The 15,633-nt window shown below is 39.8% G+C and overlaps 1 protein-coding gene across 3 annotated transcripts in view; it reads left to right on the top strand.

The window, feature by feature from the left end:
• ELMO1 (engulfment and cell motility 1) overlaps window positions 1–15,633 on the top strand; it is a 302,773-nt gene that overhangs the window by 68,162 nt on the left and 218,978 nt on the right. For all 3 annotated transcript variants that reach the window (XM_053942149.1, XM_053942139.1, XM_053942157.1), the window contains exon 6: window positions 8,713–8,763. In XM_053942149.1, coding sequence (XP_053798124.1) covers window positions 8,713–8,763 — 51 coding nt within the window. The remainder of the gene's footprint in view (window positions 1–8,712; window positions 8,764–15,633) is intronic.

Here is a 15,633-nt window from a genome sequence, read left to right as displayed (position 1 = left end):
TTCATTTTCCATTTTGCATCACTCTTGATAATACTTTTATTAATAGTGCTACATAAATGGTAGATTGTAGATTTCACCTGGCTCAAACCATGCCCGTCTTTCTCTTTTCTCTGCCACTTATAAGACATGGTATTTCCCACATATTCACAAATTTCTTACTGTTTTGGGGCATCTGCACAGCCCTGCAGAAATTCTCTAAAGTAAGGGCAACATATGGCATCTGGGTGGCTGTGCTCCTGCCTGCTTGATGGATGCTGGTAACACTGCTCTGTAGACTCCAGTAAAATCTTAGAGAACACTAGTATATTTTTCAAGTGAACAGAAGTAAAACTTCAGTATATGTATACTAAATCACTTTCAGTCCTCATTCATTCAGGCTGATTTCAAGAACAGTGATAATGGTTATCCTTTTAGTTCTCTTAGGACTCTTTTTGTAGAACTTTTGGTCTATACTAAATTTTCTAAAGAAAATAATTATGTCCTGTCCACCTGTTATACTTTCTGGCCCCAGCACAAACAGCTTAATTCTTCTGCTTGCTTCCTATTAAAATATCTTCTGTTTAGTTCCTTAGTTCCATATCAAGGCTGATGAGATTGATCAAGTGGGGTGTTTTTTTAAAAAATCTGTATAGATATTTTCCTGAATTAAGTTTCTAATTTTGCCTCACAATTAATCACTAGAGAGGAAAGGCTCTGAAAATGTTCAGCTTTTGGTTAGAGCACTTGAAGATGGGTATGGCATAGCAGGGGCACAGTACAACTGTTTGGGTTCAGCTGATTGCAAATGGGCCTGTGTAAGATTTGGCCAACAGAAAAATACTCTTTAATTCATCTTTATACTTAAAGAACAACCTATTTGGATGGGTAGTTTACCAAAGTGCAGTGAACAGACATAACAGGTCAGCACTGAAAGAGGATGGTTCTCATTTCTTCTCCCTTTCCCCAGAAGATCCTGCCACTTAACTTTTTTTTTTTTTTGACAATTTTTGAAGGTGGTGGCAAGGAGGGGATCATTTTGTGCTGTTTTAATTCATTAAATTTGCTTAGTAAAAGGCTGCTTGATCTGATGCTGGGATGAAGCAGGACTCTTGAATCATGTCCAGGAATAGTCTGTAGACAACAAAGAAGTAAAGGAAAGGTAGAAAGAAGAATGGAACTTTGCTTTTTTTTTTAACAGCTGTGAACTGTCCCTCAGTTGTTTCTGGTACTGGCTTAAACTGACGTAGAACAAATTTTTGTCAAGCTCCAACTGTAGTTAAAAATGGAAAAGGGATGTTTTACCTGCAGTCCTTCTGTGAGTGAGAGGAAGGGCACAGGAAGGGTGTGGGAGTGGGGTGTATGTCCTAGAGAAGCACAAACACCTGCAGGCTTTCCCTTAAACAAGTTTTGGTGTTGTGATTCCAAATGTGGTGCTTGAAAAATGAGCTGGCCCACTTTTCCTGCTTATAATATACTGCTTATTCCTGTCTTCTACTGTGCATACCAGGCAAACCCCAAAATGATAAAATTTTCATGTGGTTTAGTTCCCTTGTTGACTGATACAACTGTCTATGCCACATATAACAGTAGTAGGGATGAGCAAGATGTTGAAAAGTAAGACTCTATGGTAGCAAACTGGGCAACTGTGCTTTGATTTGGCAAAAGTGAGCCACACTGCGAGCCACAGTCTGGGCTTCAGTATTCACCTATTCTTTGAGCATCTGCTTAAGCAGCCACTGCTGCTATGCTGACCCTCAGTGCTTGTGCTGAAGAGCTGACTTCAATTTGACAGTCCTTAGTTGGATTTGGTGGATTTTTGTTCTGGGTTTTTTTGTATCCATACCAGCCCTGTTCTGATTTCTCCACATCATCTTACTAATAATAGCAGGAGCATAGCTAAGTCAGTCATTTCCTTATGTTTATTTTTCAGGGTGCAGCTCTTCTGTTGGAACTTATCAGAGGATGATAGGGCTGCTTGTCATGGGCCCACCCCTTCCCTGTTGCTGGTACAACTGTGTTGTGTGTCTGTGTGGTTGCTTGAATTGGGGAACTGATCCAGGTTAAAAATAACTTGTGTGTAACTTCTTTCAATGTGTCAGAAGGATGTCTGCTCTAAGTGTAATACCACTGGTGCTCTGTAGAAAAAGTGGTGCCTGGTAATGATGTCCTTGTAGATCACTCCACTTGCAGATGGGTAAATCATGCAAAGTTTGGTCTTTTTCTTAGGATGTGGTTTAAGTGGAAGTCAAGTTGGTATTTCTGTGGGTTGCTGGAGAAATAGGTAGTTGAGCATTCTTTTTATACTCTGCTTCTTCTTTTTGCTTCACTAACATCCTAGTGACTGCTGCTGGATGGTGAGTTTGTTCAAGTCACAGATCTGACAAAAGAAAACTCTGGAATACTTTTTATTTTCCTCCTTTTTGTGAATGAAGGGGAGAGGAACCTTTTAAGGTCAAGTGGCAGATTGTGCTGCTGTGTGGTGGTAGATCCAATGTAAGGGAGGTGTTGGGGACCCATGCACTGGAGGGATATGTGCAGAATTGTGCCTCTTGTAGGTTGTAGAATTGCACTGGCTAATGCACAGCCTGAAACTTCACCTCTTGGTCTAACTTGGTTTATTTACCAGCTTCTATAATCCTTGAATAGACAGATAAACAGCATGCAGAAAACATCCTCTTTTTAGAAACTTCAGACAAACTACTTATTTTTTTAAGTAAAAGGTTATAATCAAATTATAACATGAAAAACCAGAAGACATTGTCCCTTATTTTCAATAACTTCCCAGAAAAGAAATTTTATCACTAGATTACTTGCATCAGTATTTCTTCTAAAACAGTACAGTTCTGTCATGCCAAGTAGTACAATGTTGGTAATTACCTGTATCACTTAGCTTACATCTTATAAATATTTTGGTGACTAAAAATAAACTTAAGAAATTCCCTACCAAGTCAGCCAAATGAAATCCCATCTCATAGTCTGCCTCCAGATCTAACAGTAGCAAATGATGTTCAGGGTAGCGATCTGATGGTGACTTTCAGCCTCTTTATGCCTCCTCAGTATTCACATTTGTTGTACTACAGGCATTGGAGGCTACACCTACACTTAGTCTATTTAATATCCTGCATAAAGGTGATGCCACTCTTTCATCTCTTCTTGAACCTGCTGGTATAGCCTGCTTCCATAACCTCTGACAGCAAGCTTAAAGAATTTTCTGCCCTCTGAATGAAGAGGTCTATCTGCTTTAAACTGACTTCCTACTGATTACATCAAGTGCCCCTAAGTTGTCATACTGCAGGGTTTCATAAAAACAGTTCTTCATTCCAGTTGTCCTGTGTCCTTTGTCCCTCCCAATTGAGGAGACCCTGCCTTTAGAGGCAGCTGCTGAAACCCATTGGACACTTGCCTTTCTCTGCATTTTCTCAGAAACTACTGTGCCCTTCCTAACATGTGAAGATCAAAACTGCACTCAGTGCCCTGTAGGTGGGTACATAGAGTTCCTGTGTTGTGGTAAAGTGCTGCCCCTGTCTTGTTCATGGTGCCACCTCTGATGACACCCAGTGTTTACTGGATCCTGTAGCACACTGAATCTGTGCTTTAAGGGAGATCTGCTGACAAGAACTTTCCTTCTCTTTCCTGAGCTGTTAACTTAGTAATGAACTCTATAACTCTAATATTCTGTGTCATTTTGTCCTCATTTACAATTTGCACAAATTCGTCCTTGTGGAAACGTAATGCAGTCATAAACTTAAAGTGTATTTCACAGCTCTAATTTTCTGTTGTTATGTCCATTTGGAGGAAAGTGCAACAGAATAACAGCAGTATGGAAATGGGGATGAATCTATTACTAAAGGTAATAAACACAAGAAGAATTTTAGATTTTTTGGCTGTTATTGTCTAGGGTGGTTAGAGAAGTCCGAAGAAAGCTGTTTGGTCAAGGTTAAAGAACAGGCTGAGTGAGCTATAACCATGGGAACAGATGCTTCTAGGTCTTCCTCAAGTATGTTAAGAAGACATTCCATTCCAAACAGTTAGAGTGAGCTGAATTGTGAGGCATTTTACTGGTATAACAGATCATTAAAATGATAAGACAAATGTGTAGCAAAATAACCTATTTTACCTGATAAACTTTCCAGTGTCCCTGCAGCAAACTCTGAATAAAGAGCTTCACTTTTTTGATAGGATTTTTTTTTTTTAAGTGAATTTGCTTACCTTCATCCCTCTGCATGGTTTGGTGGACTCTGCTATTGCTTGAGGCCTGCTTTCTAGATGCAAGTCTCCTGCATGTGTTTTGGGCAAAGTAGTGGCACAGAAAAGCAGAGCTTTGAGAATCTGCAGAATCTGTTGGCAGATAGTCACAGAAACATAGAATTGTTTAGGTTGGAAAGACCTTCTAAGATAATCAAGACCAACCATTAACGCAACACTGCCAAGTCCACCACTAAACTGTGTTCCCAAGTGCCACATCTTTTAAATGCTTCCAGGGACAGTGACTCAACCACTTCCCTGAGCAGCCTGTTCCAGTGCTTGGCAACCCTTTATATGAAGAATTTTTTCCTGATACGAAATCTAAAAAAAAACCCTGGTGCAACCTGAGGCCATTTCCTCTTATCCTATTGATTGTTACTTAAAGGAGACTGACCTCCACCTTGCTGAGCTCTGGGGACCACCACTGGCAACCAGCTGCTAGATATAACCAGGGGGATGTAATTCCACTCATCACCACCCTTTGGGATTGGCAATCAAGCCAGTTTTTTACCCAGCAATGCACCTATCCAAGCCATGAGCAGCCAATTTCTCCAGGAGAATGCTATGGGAGACAGTGTCAAAGGCCTTACTAAAGCCCAGGTGAACAGCATCCACAGCCTTTCCCTCATCCACTGAGCAGGTCACTTTTGCATAGGAGACTTGGTTGGTCAAGCAGGACCTGCCTTTCATAAACCTCTTCTGGCTGGGCTTGATCATCTGCTTGTCCTGTATGTGCCTCATGATGTCACTCAAGGTGATCTGTTCTGTGACTTTCCCTGGCACAGAGGTCAGACTGACAGGCCTGCAGTTCTCCAGTTTAAGTTCTAGTTGAGCTTTGGCCCTTCTCATTTTCTCCCTGCATAACCTCACAGCAGCCCAGTAGCCCTCCTGAGTGTGCTGCCCCTTCTCCCATAGCTTGTAATCTCTCTTCTTTGCCCTTAGTTCCAGCCAAAGGTTTGTGCTCAGCCAGGCTGGTGTTTCCCACTGCTTGTCTTGCATTGGCCTGCTTCTGTGCTTTTAAGATTTCCTTCATGCAGGATGTCCAGCCTTCCTCGACCCCTTTGACCCTCAGGATTGCCTCCCAATGGGTTATGGATTCTGTCAACCAGGCTCCTAAGCAGGCACAAATCTCCCCTCCAGAATTCCAGGATAGCAGTTCTACTGAAACCCCTCCTTACCTCTCTGAGAATGGAAAACTCTCCAACATACAGGGCTACCCCACTGCCTCTCCTTCTTGCTTCCACTTGCTTCTCCTGCCTTGTAAAACATTTATGGTCATTTAGGTTCACAATGCTCCAGCTGGTGAAATTAGAAGGCAGAGGGTCCTAAAATCTGAATGCAAGATTAACTTTCCAGGTGTCCCCTACTTCCTGCTGTGTTATGTTCGTTGTGTGTCTTCATGAAAGGATCTAGTCTGATTGAAATCTCATTTTGGAAATACTACCTACCACATTAGAAAAAAAGTCATCTTGTGATATATCTTGCTAGATAAAATATTGAAGAGGAGGTTTATTTGTCCTTGATATAACTGCTGTCTTTGTCCTGGATAACATTTACAACAGATCTATTTTCCTGTTAGGGAGTTTTTTAGGGACATTTTGGATACTACTATTTCACTAGTTCCTTCATTGCTCAGGATTAAGCTTTTCTAATACAGATCAACACCATGAAAAATATCTATCACATACACTTGAGAAACAGGTCAGGAATATCTTGGAAAAGAGTTTTTTTTGTTTTGCCCTGTTCTTGTCTTTTTTTTTTTTTTTTTTTTTTAATTTGTCTACCATAGTGGGGGGTGAGTTCTGTCCTGAATAGCAGTGATGCCTTTAAATATGACTGCCAAAGCTGGGCTGCTGTAATGATGTTCTGTTATCTTGGAAAAGAAATCCACAGGATGCTATCCTTAATACTAAGAGGATTAACTGTGTGTAAATGTTGCAATTAAAATTAACTGGCATGCTGACTACTGCATCATGCAGTTAATGTAGGAAAGCCTCTTGGCTTAATTGTACTCTTACACGCTGTTTCCTAGTATGTGATTAAGCCAATATTTAGAATGGATAAACAAAATTATATTTTTTTAATTGGGTAACTGCTAACCATTTCTAAATTTTGGCTAGCTTGCTGTGCTAGAGACTTTACACTTTGAATACTTTCAGAGATAAGGCATGGGCAGTTTTCCTTAAGCCTTTTTCTAAAGAAGGAGTTGAAGTTGAGCTCTCTCTCTGTTGTGATGCCATGATTGAATTTACAGTATAGACCAGATGTACACACCTTGTTCTGAGCCAGACATGATGAAAGGTCCATGGGCTTGTGAGTTGTGGGCTCTGACAACCATTACACCTTTGAGTCTGAAAGCTTTGGTGTTTTAGATTCATCTTCATGATTAAACAGAAAGACTCCAAAGAAAATGTCCAGTGGTGCTTTTAATTACTCTGTGTGTTACTCTGTGTTTCCTCTGTTCCTGCTCGTGCTATGCCCAGTCCCTCTTGTTTGCAGAGATGCTTATTGTGGCCCAGATGAAGTGACTTAAATTGTCAAAAATAAACCACAAACTCATTTGTACATCTGATTTGATAGTTCATGTTAATTGCAGCAGGAAACATGAGAAACTAAGCCTAAATTTTTACTGCCTAAAAAAATAAACCTCTCTGTGTGCTCTTACTTATGTTTAAGAGCAGTCTACTTCTAAGCTCCAGTGTTTTTATAAATAGGTCAGTGAACTTTAACTTCTGAATGTGATTAGTACAGTTCAAGTTATTTAAATCTTGTTGATTTCCTGGTTTTCATATTGTTCCATGCTGGAATTTGCTGCCTTCCAAGTAAAACTGATGGAACCTTGTGTATGTGTACATGCAAAAGCTCTGGCCTAATGCAGCCAAAGTCCAGTAGCTTAGTCTAAGCTGCTGATGGAGGTAGCCTATGCTAGTTGTCTGTCCCAAAGTAATTACTTTTATTCAGCTCCACAAATCCAGGAGGTGGTAACAGTTTTAGCAACCACAACTGTTTGTGAAGTGAGTTTGTTTCAGCACTGATTGAGATTAAACCACATAAATGCACTATGGCCACTTCACACAGATTCTTTAGACATGATGAAATGTGGCTGGGTCTGGTGCTGTTTCACTACAAGTGGCGAAAATCTGGCACTTTGTTAGTGCTGTGGGAAGTCACCCAGTATTTAGCTGCTCACCCTTCTTTGCCCCTCTTTTGAGTGTAGCCTGGCATATGTAGGCAAAGATGCTGTAAGAAAACTTCTCTCTTATAGCCCCTGTGTTGTCTGGCACTTCATTTATTTCAGTTAGAGTGAAAAAGTCTTTGTGGGTGGAGAGTGATCTTTGAGGTAGCTAGAACCAATCCCACAGATGACTTGGATACCAAGAATGAGACGACGTACTGGAGTTTTATTTTGGGACTACTTGACCTGGTTTCAGGCAAGATTTATCTGGTTTTTAGCATTTTGGATTTGAGATGCATCAGAATGGGAACAAGAAAGATGAAATAAATTTGGGAAAAACTGCCAGAGGAGAAATACACCTTCATATTTTTTCTTGGCTAAACACCAGTCTGCAGAAAGCCTGCAACGTGGTCTTCAGCACAAAATTAGCTCTTTTCTCTCAAACTGTTAGGGATTCCTCCAATTCCTCTGACAGATTAGGGTGTCAGTTCATGAGCAAGCTACTGAACCATGACTGGCATTGTGACTGTGCATTGTGCTGCACACAGTCAGTGCCTGTCAGCATGTTCACTGCTGTAGGTACTTTATTCGCCTACCCTGTAGTGGATAGGAGGTAGTTGTAGAAAGAGGGAAAGCTTTGCACATGGGCTTTGACCACAAGGTTATAAGGATGCTGTAAGTGTACACCACAGCTTATGCCATGGCTGTGTGAGCCTAACCAAAAGAAAATTTTAAATGCTCTCTCTTTCTGACAGCTGGGCAAGGAGAAGGACTTATGGCATGTTTGAACTTTACTCTGCTAACAGTGATGCTTTTTTCACTTTGAGGGAGAATGCAAAGTCGCGGTGGCAAAGCTCAGTGGTAGGTTCCAGTGGTTTAAGTCAGCATGTTCTTGTTATAGAAAATAAAGAGCCAGTGGGATGAATTCTAAATCCTGCAGATGCTTAATGACAGGTTTCAGCAAACTTACGAACTCCTCAAGTATGTACAGTACCAGAGCCAGACACCATGGACGGACAGCATATTTCAAAAAAATATTTAGAAGTTGCCAGTGGAAGCTAAATTTTGAAAAACATTAAGTCATTCTTGAAAGAGTTCAGGTTGGTTAAGTGTCATGTGAATTCAACCTATTTGTTTAAGCTAATGCTTCAGTGAGGAAAATAGATGCTAGCTTACATCTGAAAGGGGGAAACTTTTGCATGCAGACAGAGGAAAGCACTGTTGCAGGTTTAGCATGTCATTCTGCTCAATGCATGTTTCATCTTTTTATGTGAGTGAGTCTTAAGTAAAGCCTTTGGTTTTTTCTCTTTCAGAATCGCAATGAAATAAAAAATGGAGCCATCCTTCGATTAACAACATCTCCCGTGAGTCAGTGTTCTTTTCTTCTCTTCCTTCAAAGTGAAAATCCAAATAGTAAATCATTGTGAACTAATGTGTGTACTTTTAAGCTTTATCCACAATGTATCACACAATCCTTCAGGAGGAAACGTTATGAGTTATGGAGGCAGGAGTAATAACTCTGAGTGACATTTGGTGATACTCTTGGCAGAATTGGGTGGGTCTTTGTGTCTCACTTCCACTGGGAACAGTTTTCACATACAAGATATCCCTGCTTCCTTGCTGGCATTGCAGCCTCCCTCAAGTTGCTCTTTTTCTGCCTCAGTACTCAAAACCAGGAAGCCAGGAGGAAGGTCAGGGATTTGAACCATGGAGGGCTCTGCTGGGTGGCTCAGGTCAGAGCTTTCCTGATCTCTGGTTTTGTGTTGAGTGAATAGCAAATGTAATGTTGAGATTTTACTGGGGATTCTTTGTTGTTGACTTTTTTTCCCCCTAAACCATCTCTTTGCCAGCTCCTAAAAAGCATGGCAGAGTTGCTGCTTGCCCTATAATGGCTTGTTTTCCTGCTGAGTTGAGCAGTGCTGGTGCCACATGCTGAAAGCCACTATTAGTCCTGGAAGATGTATGTCTAAGGCAGCAGCAATCCAATTTCCTTGCTGACAAATGTAGTTAGTGTACCATTAAAATGGTTTACCTCTTCATGATAGTGTTCTAGCCTCTGCAGATTTGAAGCATTCTTATGCCCAAGCTTTGCCACCCAGTAGCTTCTCAACAGAAAGGACTTCTCAGTAGCCAGCTGGGCAAAGACAAGAGGTTTCCATTAGCCTTCATCATATTTTTCAATGGTCATTATATTCAAAGTTTTATAGACATAAAAAAAAAAATAAACAGCAGTTTAAGACCATAGCTCTGTCAGGATTTGTGTGATTCCAGAGTCTCTTGACATGTATTACCAAAACAGCCTTGTGATTGGGAAAACCACTTTTGGTAGAATAAACCCCATTTGATGGATATTCTTCAGAAACAGACAGCCCCAGCACCAGCTCCTCCTAACCTCTGGGACTTCTTAATAACAAATATCCACCCCAGTACTGTCCAGACTTGGGATCTCTTGAAACCAAAACAGAGTTTGCGGTTCATCAGGAGCCAATGTAGTCCAAATACAGTGCGTCATGTTTTGGTGTAAACACAACATGGAATAACTGCATAAGATAACTCATGGAATTCTCCCATCTCAAAATCCACAACCAGCTGGATCGTGAAACCTCACTGAAGAGAGGCTGTGCTGTGAGTGATCTGTGGAGATGACTGACTGGCTTTATGATCACTTGTGCAATTGGAAATGGGACCTACAAACACAAAAGACAAATCTTGGATATACAACACTTTCTGCTACTACCAATGGTCAGGATGGTGGGGCTTTGCACAGGACTATCATCTGCTTGTTCTGTTTCTTTGGGAATTTGCCTTGGGGTCAGTTAATCAAGTCAGGAGTCCTTAGGATATTGCCTGTTACCTAACAAATTACAGACTGCTCTGGCACTGGCCTGCAGTTATGAATGACTCAGCCATCCTGTTTTAAGATAGAAGGCTGGCCTACTCTCTATTCTCCAGTAGTGATATTTATGTATGAACCAGTGCTTATTTTCTTACTTCCTGATGTTTTAAAATTTTACATTAACTTTTCCCAGAATCAGAGAGGTATCTTGGAAGGAGGAACAAATTAATTTTTGTCAGATTAGCAAATATTTCTTTAAATAGGTAAAAATTGAAGTTCTACATGTCCTCACTCTACAATAGTCTCTTTGCTTTGTAAGGTACTGTCAAAGTGGTAATCATAGCAGTACCTAAAATAGATAAAGGCCTCCAAGCTGTGGTTCTTAAACTGGTGACCCACACAATGGTTGTCATTTACCCTGAAAAACTAACAGGCAATCTGTTTCCATATTTGCTCTGAAATTCTGTATGAGAGCAAGAGTAGTTGGAAGAGATAATGTGAAGAACAGGCTGCATGATACACTCCTACAAAATGAGAAAGATGCTTTCCTAGCTGTTAGTGCTGGGTGAGAAATGTTTTTCTCATCATATGAAAACATCAAGATTCTGAATTCCCCCTACCCCCTCTGTTTTTTCTATCCTACACAGGATAAAGCTGAAACTATCTTTCATCTTCCCCCCACAAAAACCAAAATAATACTCAAAAAAAAAAAGCTTTATGAAAAGGTAGATGATCTAGGAAAGGAGAGAAAGATTAAGAGAAATTAAGAGAAGCCACATATGCATTATGCAGTTTCTGGGATGTGTTCCCTGTAGTTTCAGAGAGGCCTGAGCTGCCTACTTTTTGGCTGTCGTGGGGAAAAAAAAATTGTCCTGAAATTTACAAGCCTTTTGAGGAAACCTTTTTCCTTGAAGAGCTGAGAGGAGTTGTGTTGACCAATTCTGAAGGCTGCATGAGCTTAAAATGCTTTTCTAGTCCTTAATTTTTATGCAGCTTATAACCATGACAGCCAGTAGTCTGGCTGTACCCTTTAGGGCTGCATGGCCCAAGTCATAGAAAATTGGGTGAAAAGGATGAGATGCAATCTTTTTGAGTTTTGCTGTCATTAGCCTCAAATTATTTATTGCTCATGTACTCAGAGTAGGTACTACAAAAGATTTTTAAGAGAGAGGAAAGAAAGGTAGTTTTATCTAGAAATAGTAAACCAGCATTTTTGGACTGACTTTTTTAAAATGAGGATTTGAAATATAACTCCATTAATATAAATGTTAAATACTTTCTGTTTTTAATCTTGAATTTAGATTATTTTGTGTGCCTATACAGGGACCTTTATCTGAAAACCATTGTTAATACTGCAGGGGTAGAACTGCAGTTATGGTGTGCTGCTAAATCCATTATAAATGCTTGCCTTGAGAGATTTACAATGTGCCTATTTTAAATTTCTTTGAGTTAAAAGTTTGCAAACGCCAGTTGTTAGGCCTGGTGGGAATTTGAACTGCTTCTTTGTTTCCATAGGTCTATTTGCTAAGTTTGTGATATTCTCTGAAAGGCTGTTTTTTTCCTAAACAATGCTATTTTTTCCTCTATAAACTGCTCACCACACAGACGCTCTGTTTCCTAGGTAACTTGAGTGCAGATTGAATTTCTCCCATATTATCTTTGTTCCTATATCATCTTTCTTATTTATTTTAACCTCTCTGATCATCTTTCTTGCCAATTCTTTGGGCTATTGTGTGTTTTTGCAGTTTTCCGTGACCTGTTTTCCACCATTGTCCATTTGCATTTCTGAAGGGACGCATGAAAAAGTTTCTTATGCAACATTTCTTTGTATTTGAACATATGTGACAATTGAAATGCTGTAGTGCTACTGTCTCTTTTGTGATAACCATATTCCAGTGCATGGTGGGTAGGTGTATAAATGAGCTGTAATTGCTCCTGAGTGTGAGGCTGATCCGAAAGGACTTTCACGTCCTGCAATGCAGCAAGCAAAGTCCAACCTTTTAGTGTGTGAAACTGCAGGATTCCTTCAGGCAGCTCCCGCAAATCCTTTTTCAAATGACTAATCATTTTAAAAAGATGTTAAAATATTGGGAAAAATAAATTGAAGGAACTAGTGTAGTTTATTTAATTTAATGGTTTTCAAACATTGAGCACTTACTATTTATTAAAAGCAGTTTCTTGGGCATTTAGAAAAATGCCTTGCTTATGAGGTATTTACCTTAAAACCTGTGTGAAGGGGGTTTTTCTGATGTGGCGTTTGTGGGGCCTGATAATTTGCTTTTGTCATGTTTGGGTTTTTTTTGGCTTTTTTTTTTTTTTTTTTTTTTTTGATCCCCAGGTCATAGATCAGTTGAGTTCTCAAACCTGTCACTCATTTGTAAGCAGATGAATTAGCATGTGTACAATGAGCAATCATGTAAATAAAGGTGTTCAATGATAGTCATCATAGTATTTTCTCTGAATGCTTCTACAGATATGAGGAATATGTTCTTTACATGTGATCTAAATGGGCTAGGAAGTATAAAGAGGTTTTTTTTAATCTATTTCTGCTTATACTTCTGAGTCCTCTAAGTAAAATTTTGAGGATCTAGTTTAGAATTTTTGATCTACAATTGCTTGAACATGTATTTGAAGTTCTGTAAATGCACAACTTTTTGCAGTTCTAGCCTGTAATTGTGATTATATTTACTGTGTAATGGTAAATTAGTTGCTAAATAACCCTTATACCAGAAGCACTGACCATGGGGGTCAATTAGCCACCTTTATATCTTTCTGCTCATAGTAGATTTGAGAAGTGGAGTTGGCGTTTGTCTATTCATAGAGAAAGGTTTAATCTGATGTTTTCAGGTTTCAAAAGGTCCGTTTTGAATAGTAAGTGCAAGAGATTGTTTCAAATGCAGATAGAAGAAAAAAATGCTTATAAAGCATTGAGAAGTGGCTAGTGGTTGTATATGCTTATTTTAAGGCATATTTATGTAATACATTTGGCTATGCATCTGTTATGCTTTTGTCAGTGGTTTAGTGCAAGACTCTAGAGATAGCTATTTCCCTGTTTCTGCCTCCTTAATTGCCTCTAATGATTCCACAGGACCTCTCTGTGTATCACATCTGTACAGGGCTTTAGATATACAAACTGTTCTTCAGAGTTTATGCAAAAAATGTTAGCCATTAATGCATGTATTGATTAAAATAGATTCTAATTGCTTACCTGGCATCACATGCTAGTCAGTCTTGGTGGGTCTAAGCTGAATGTGTATGTGTAAAATGATGGTTATATAATGTATCCACACCTCTATTGCTCTCTGACATATATGCAGTTGTAGGTGAAATGGCAATAACAATCCAGGAAAAGGCACACTTAAAGCCACCATGGTGTTTCAACACTGAATGATTTAAATTAAACTACAGAAATGCAATGTTTGGTAAGGACAAAGCTGTATTTGGTAGTTACTGATCGTCTCTGTGCTGTTTTTCTAGCAACATATTGACTAATGTGACGAAATCTACAGTGTAGGTCGCAATACTCTTATTTTATTTGCTTTTTGTAAAGGATAAGGAAGACAACTGATTACATAATGGAAAAATCAGCAATTTAAATCAATGGTGCAACTTTCTTCTATGGTACATTAATGTTTGATAGTGGTTGCATTTGGATCTGTGTCCTCCCTCTTGTCCTTACTCGCTCTATTTTGTATTCTGTACAGAAGCCCTGTGTATATCTGGTTAATAAGTTGCTTTCAAAGTTTTTGCACAAAGTATTCAGTGGCAAAGAAATGATAGTTTGATCAGCAGAATCCCTTGTTAGGATGATCTTGGGATTCTTAACCTCCAAATGGCTATTTGAATCTCTAAGAAAGTCACATCCTGGATTTAGGTCATTAGTTTTCTCTTTAAGCCGACAATCTCATCAAGCTGCTCCTTTTAAGCACTGCTACTCCCTAAGGGCAACCTTTCTGGATGTCCTTGGAGCAAGTCATTTAAGACTAGACATGTGGCTTATGCCACTTGCCAGCCTTTTGAAATGCTGGGACTTCAACAGCACACGTTTTACAAGCTTCCCATCTTCCTTCCTTCCTTTCTAAAGAGGAGAGCAGTTAGTTCTGCCTTTCATTTCCTTGAGCAGCCATATTTCTGTTGATTCCCTCTAATGATTCTTAGTTGTGAAGGTTTATATATTTACATTTACTCCTACCTGAATATTTCAGTTAGAATGCAGACATGGCAGCCAGCTCTGCTATTGCTTTAATGAGCTGTGCTTTCTGTCCATCCACTGATGGCTTGCAAATCATTAAAATAGCTCCCTGGTAAGCACTTGGAGCATATTTCATCCGGGTTTCATTTTTTAATGCAGTCATAAATGAGCTGTACATTGCATAAGCATGTATGAGTGCTATGGCAACAAGAATTAGAAGGCTTGTGAGAACTGCATGGTGTTAACCAAGGCAATATTTTCATGCGTCAGGCATTTGGGATGACAACAGACAATATGACTTTTGTCCATGTTGCCAGTGAGACGTGTGCCAGCACTCTTGCTGAGACAAATATATGTTTACCTCCTTAATCAATATTTCCTCTACCATTTGTCTGTTCTTTTCTCATCTGAGGGTAGAAGGAGCAAGATTTATTGGATGTAGTGTCTTGCAAAACTTTTTTAATGTAAGAAAACTGCAACTGTGTGTAGACTTTGCTGACGGAACACTGGCATAGTCAGATAAAGCCTAGATGTTAGTAAGCACTCTTTTGTGCTTAAAACATGCCTGAACCACTTTTGTAGTATGGATTTTTGTGCTCTGTAGAGGGTTCCAAGCTGATCTAAGACGATATTTTGGTTTTAGTCTGGTGAATTTCAAAGCTCTCACTCTCTGCAGAGGAAAGAAGATGAACATATCTCAGTTGATAGGTTGGTCCTGCTCATGCTGGTGTTGTGCAGTGTAGGTGAGCTGCTAATATACATCCTTGCCCTGGTGTTCTCAGGTATGGTGAGAGGGAGTTCTTTCCATGCTTGGTGTGAATACACGTGTAACGCAAGTCTGACTGGACGACAGCAGCAGTTCACCAGCCCCAGGTGTTTCTGCTGGGGGCAGGACAGGACTTTCCTCAAGAGGAAGGGTGAACCTGACCATAAATAATCTGTTGTCAATACGTATGAAGACAAAGCGTTGTTTACACAGCACAGAGTGTTGTGGAGGGGTTTGGAGATGTTCCCCTTGCTCTGCTCACATGTTTTTCTTGCTTGCTATTATGATACACAGGCAATTACAATCTCCATCTGTTTGGCCACAGCTCTGCTGCCCAAGGTTTGCCCACTCAGACTTATTGGTAGAGCAGCTCAGGAGAGCTGCTCGGTCATTGTGAACCAGTAGTTTTGTTCACCATTCCTATTTGTTCCATTTTCACT

Source organism: Vidua chalybeata, chromosome 1 (genome assembly GCF_026979565.1).
Source record: "Vidua chalybeata isolate OUT-0048 chromosome 1, bVidCha1 merged haplotype, whole genome shotgun sequence".
Lineage (NCBI taxonomy): Eukaryota > Metazoa > Chordata > Aves > Passeriformes > Viduidae > Vidua > Vidua chalybeata.
The sequence above is the reverse complement of the archived record's forward strand: the minus strand, read 5'-3'. Positions and strand labels throughout refer to the sequence as shown.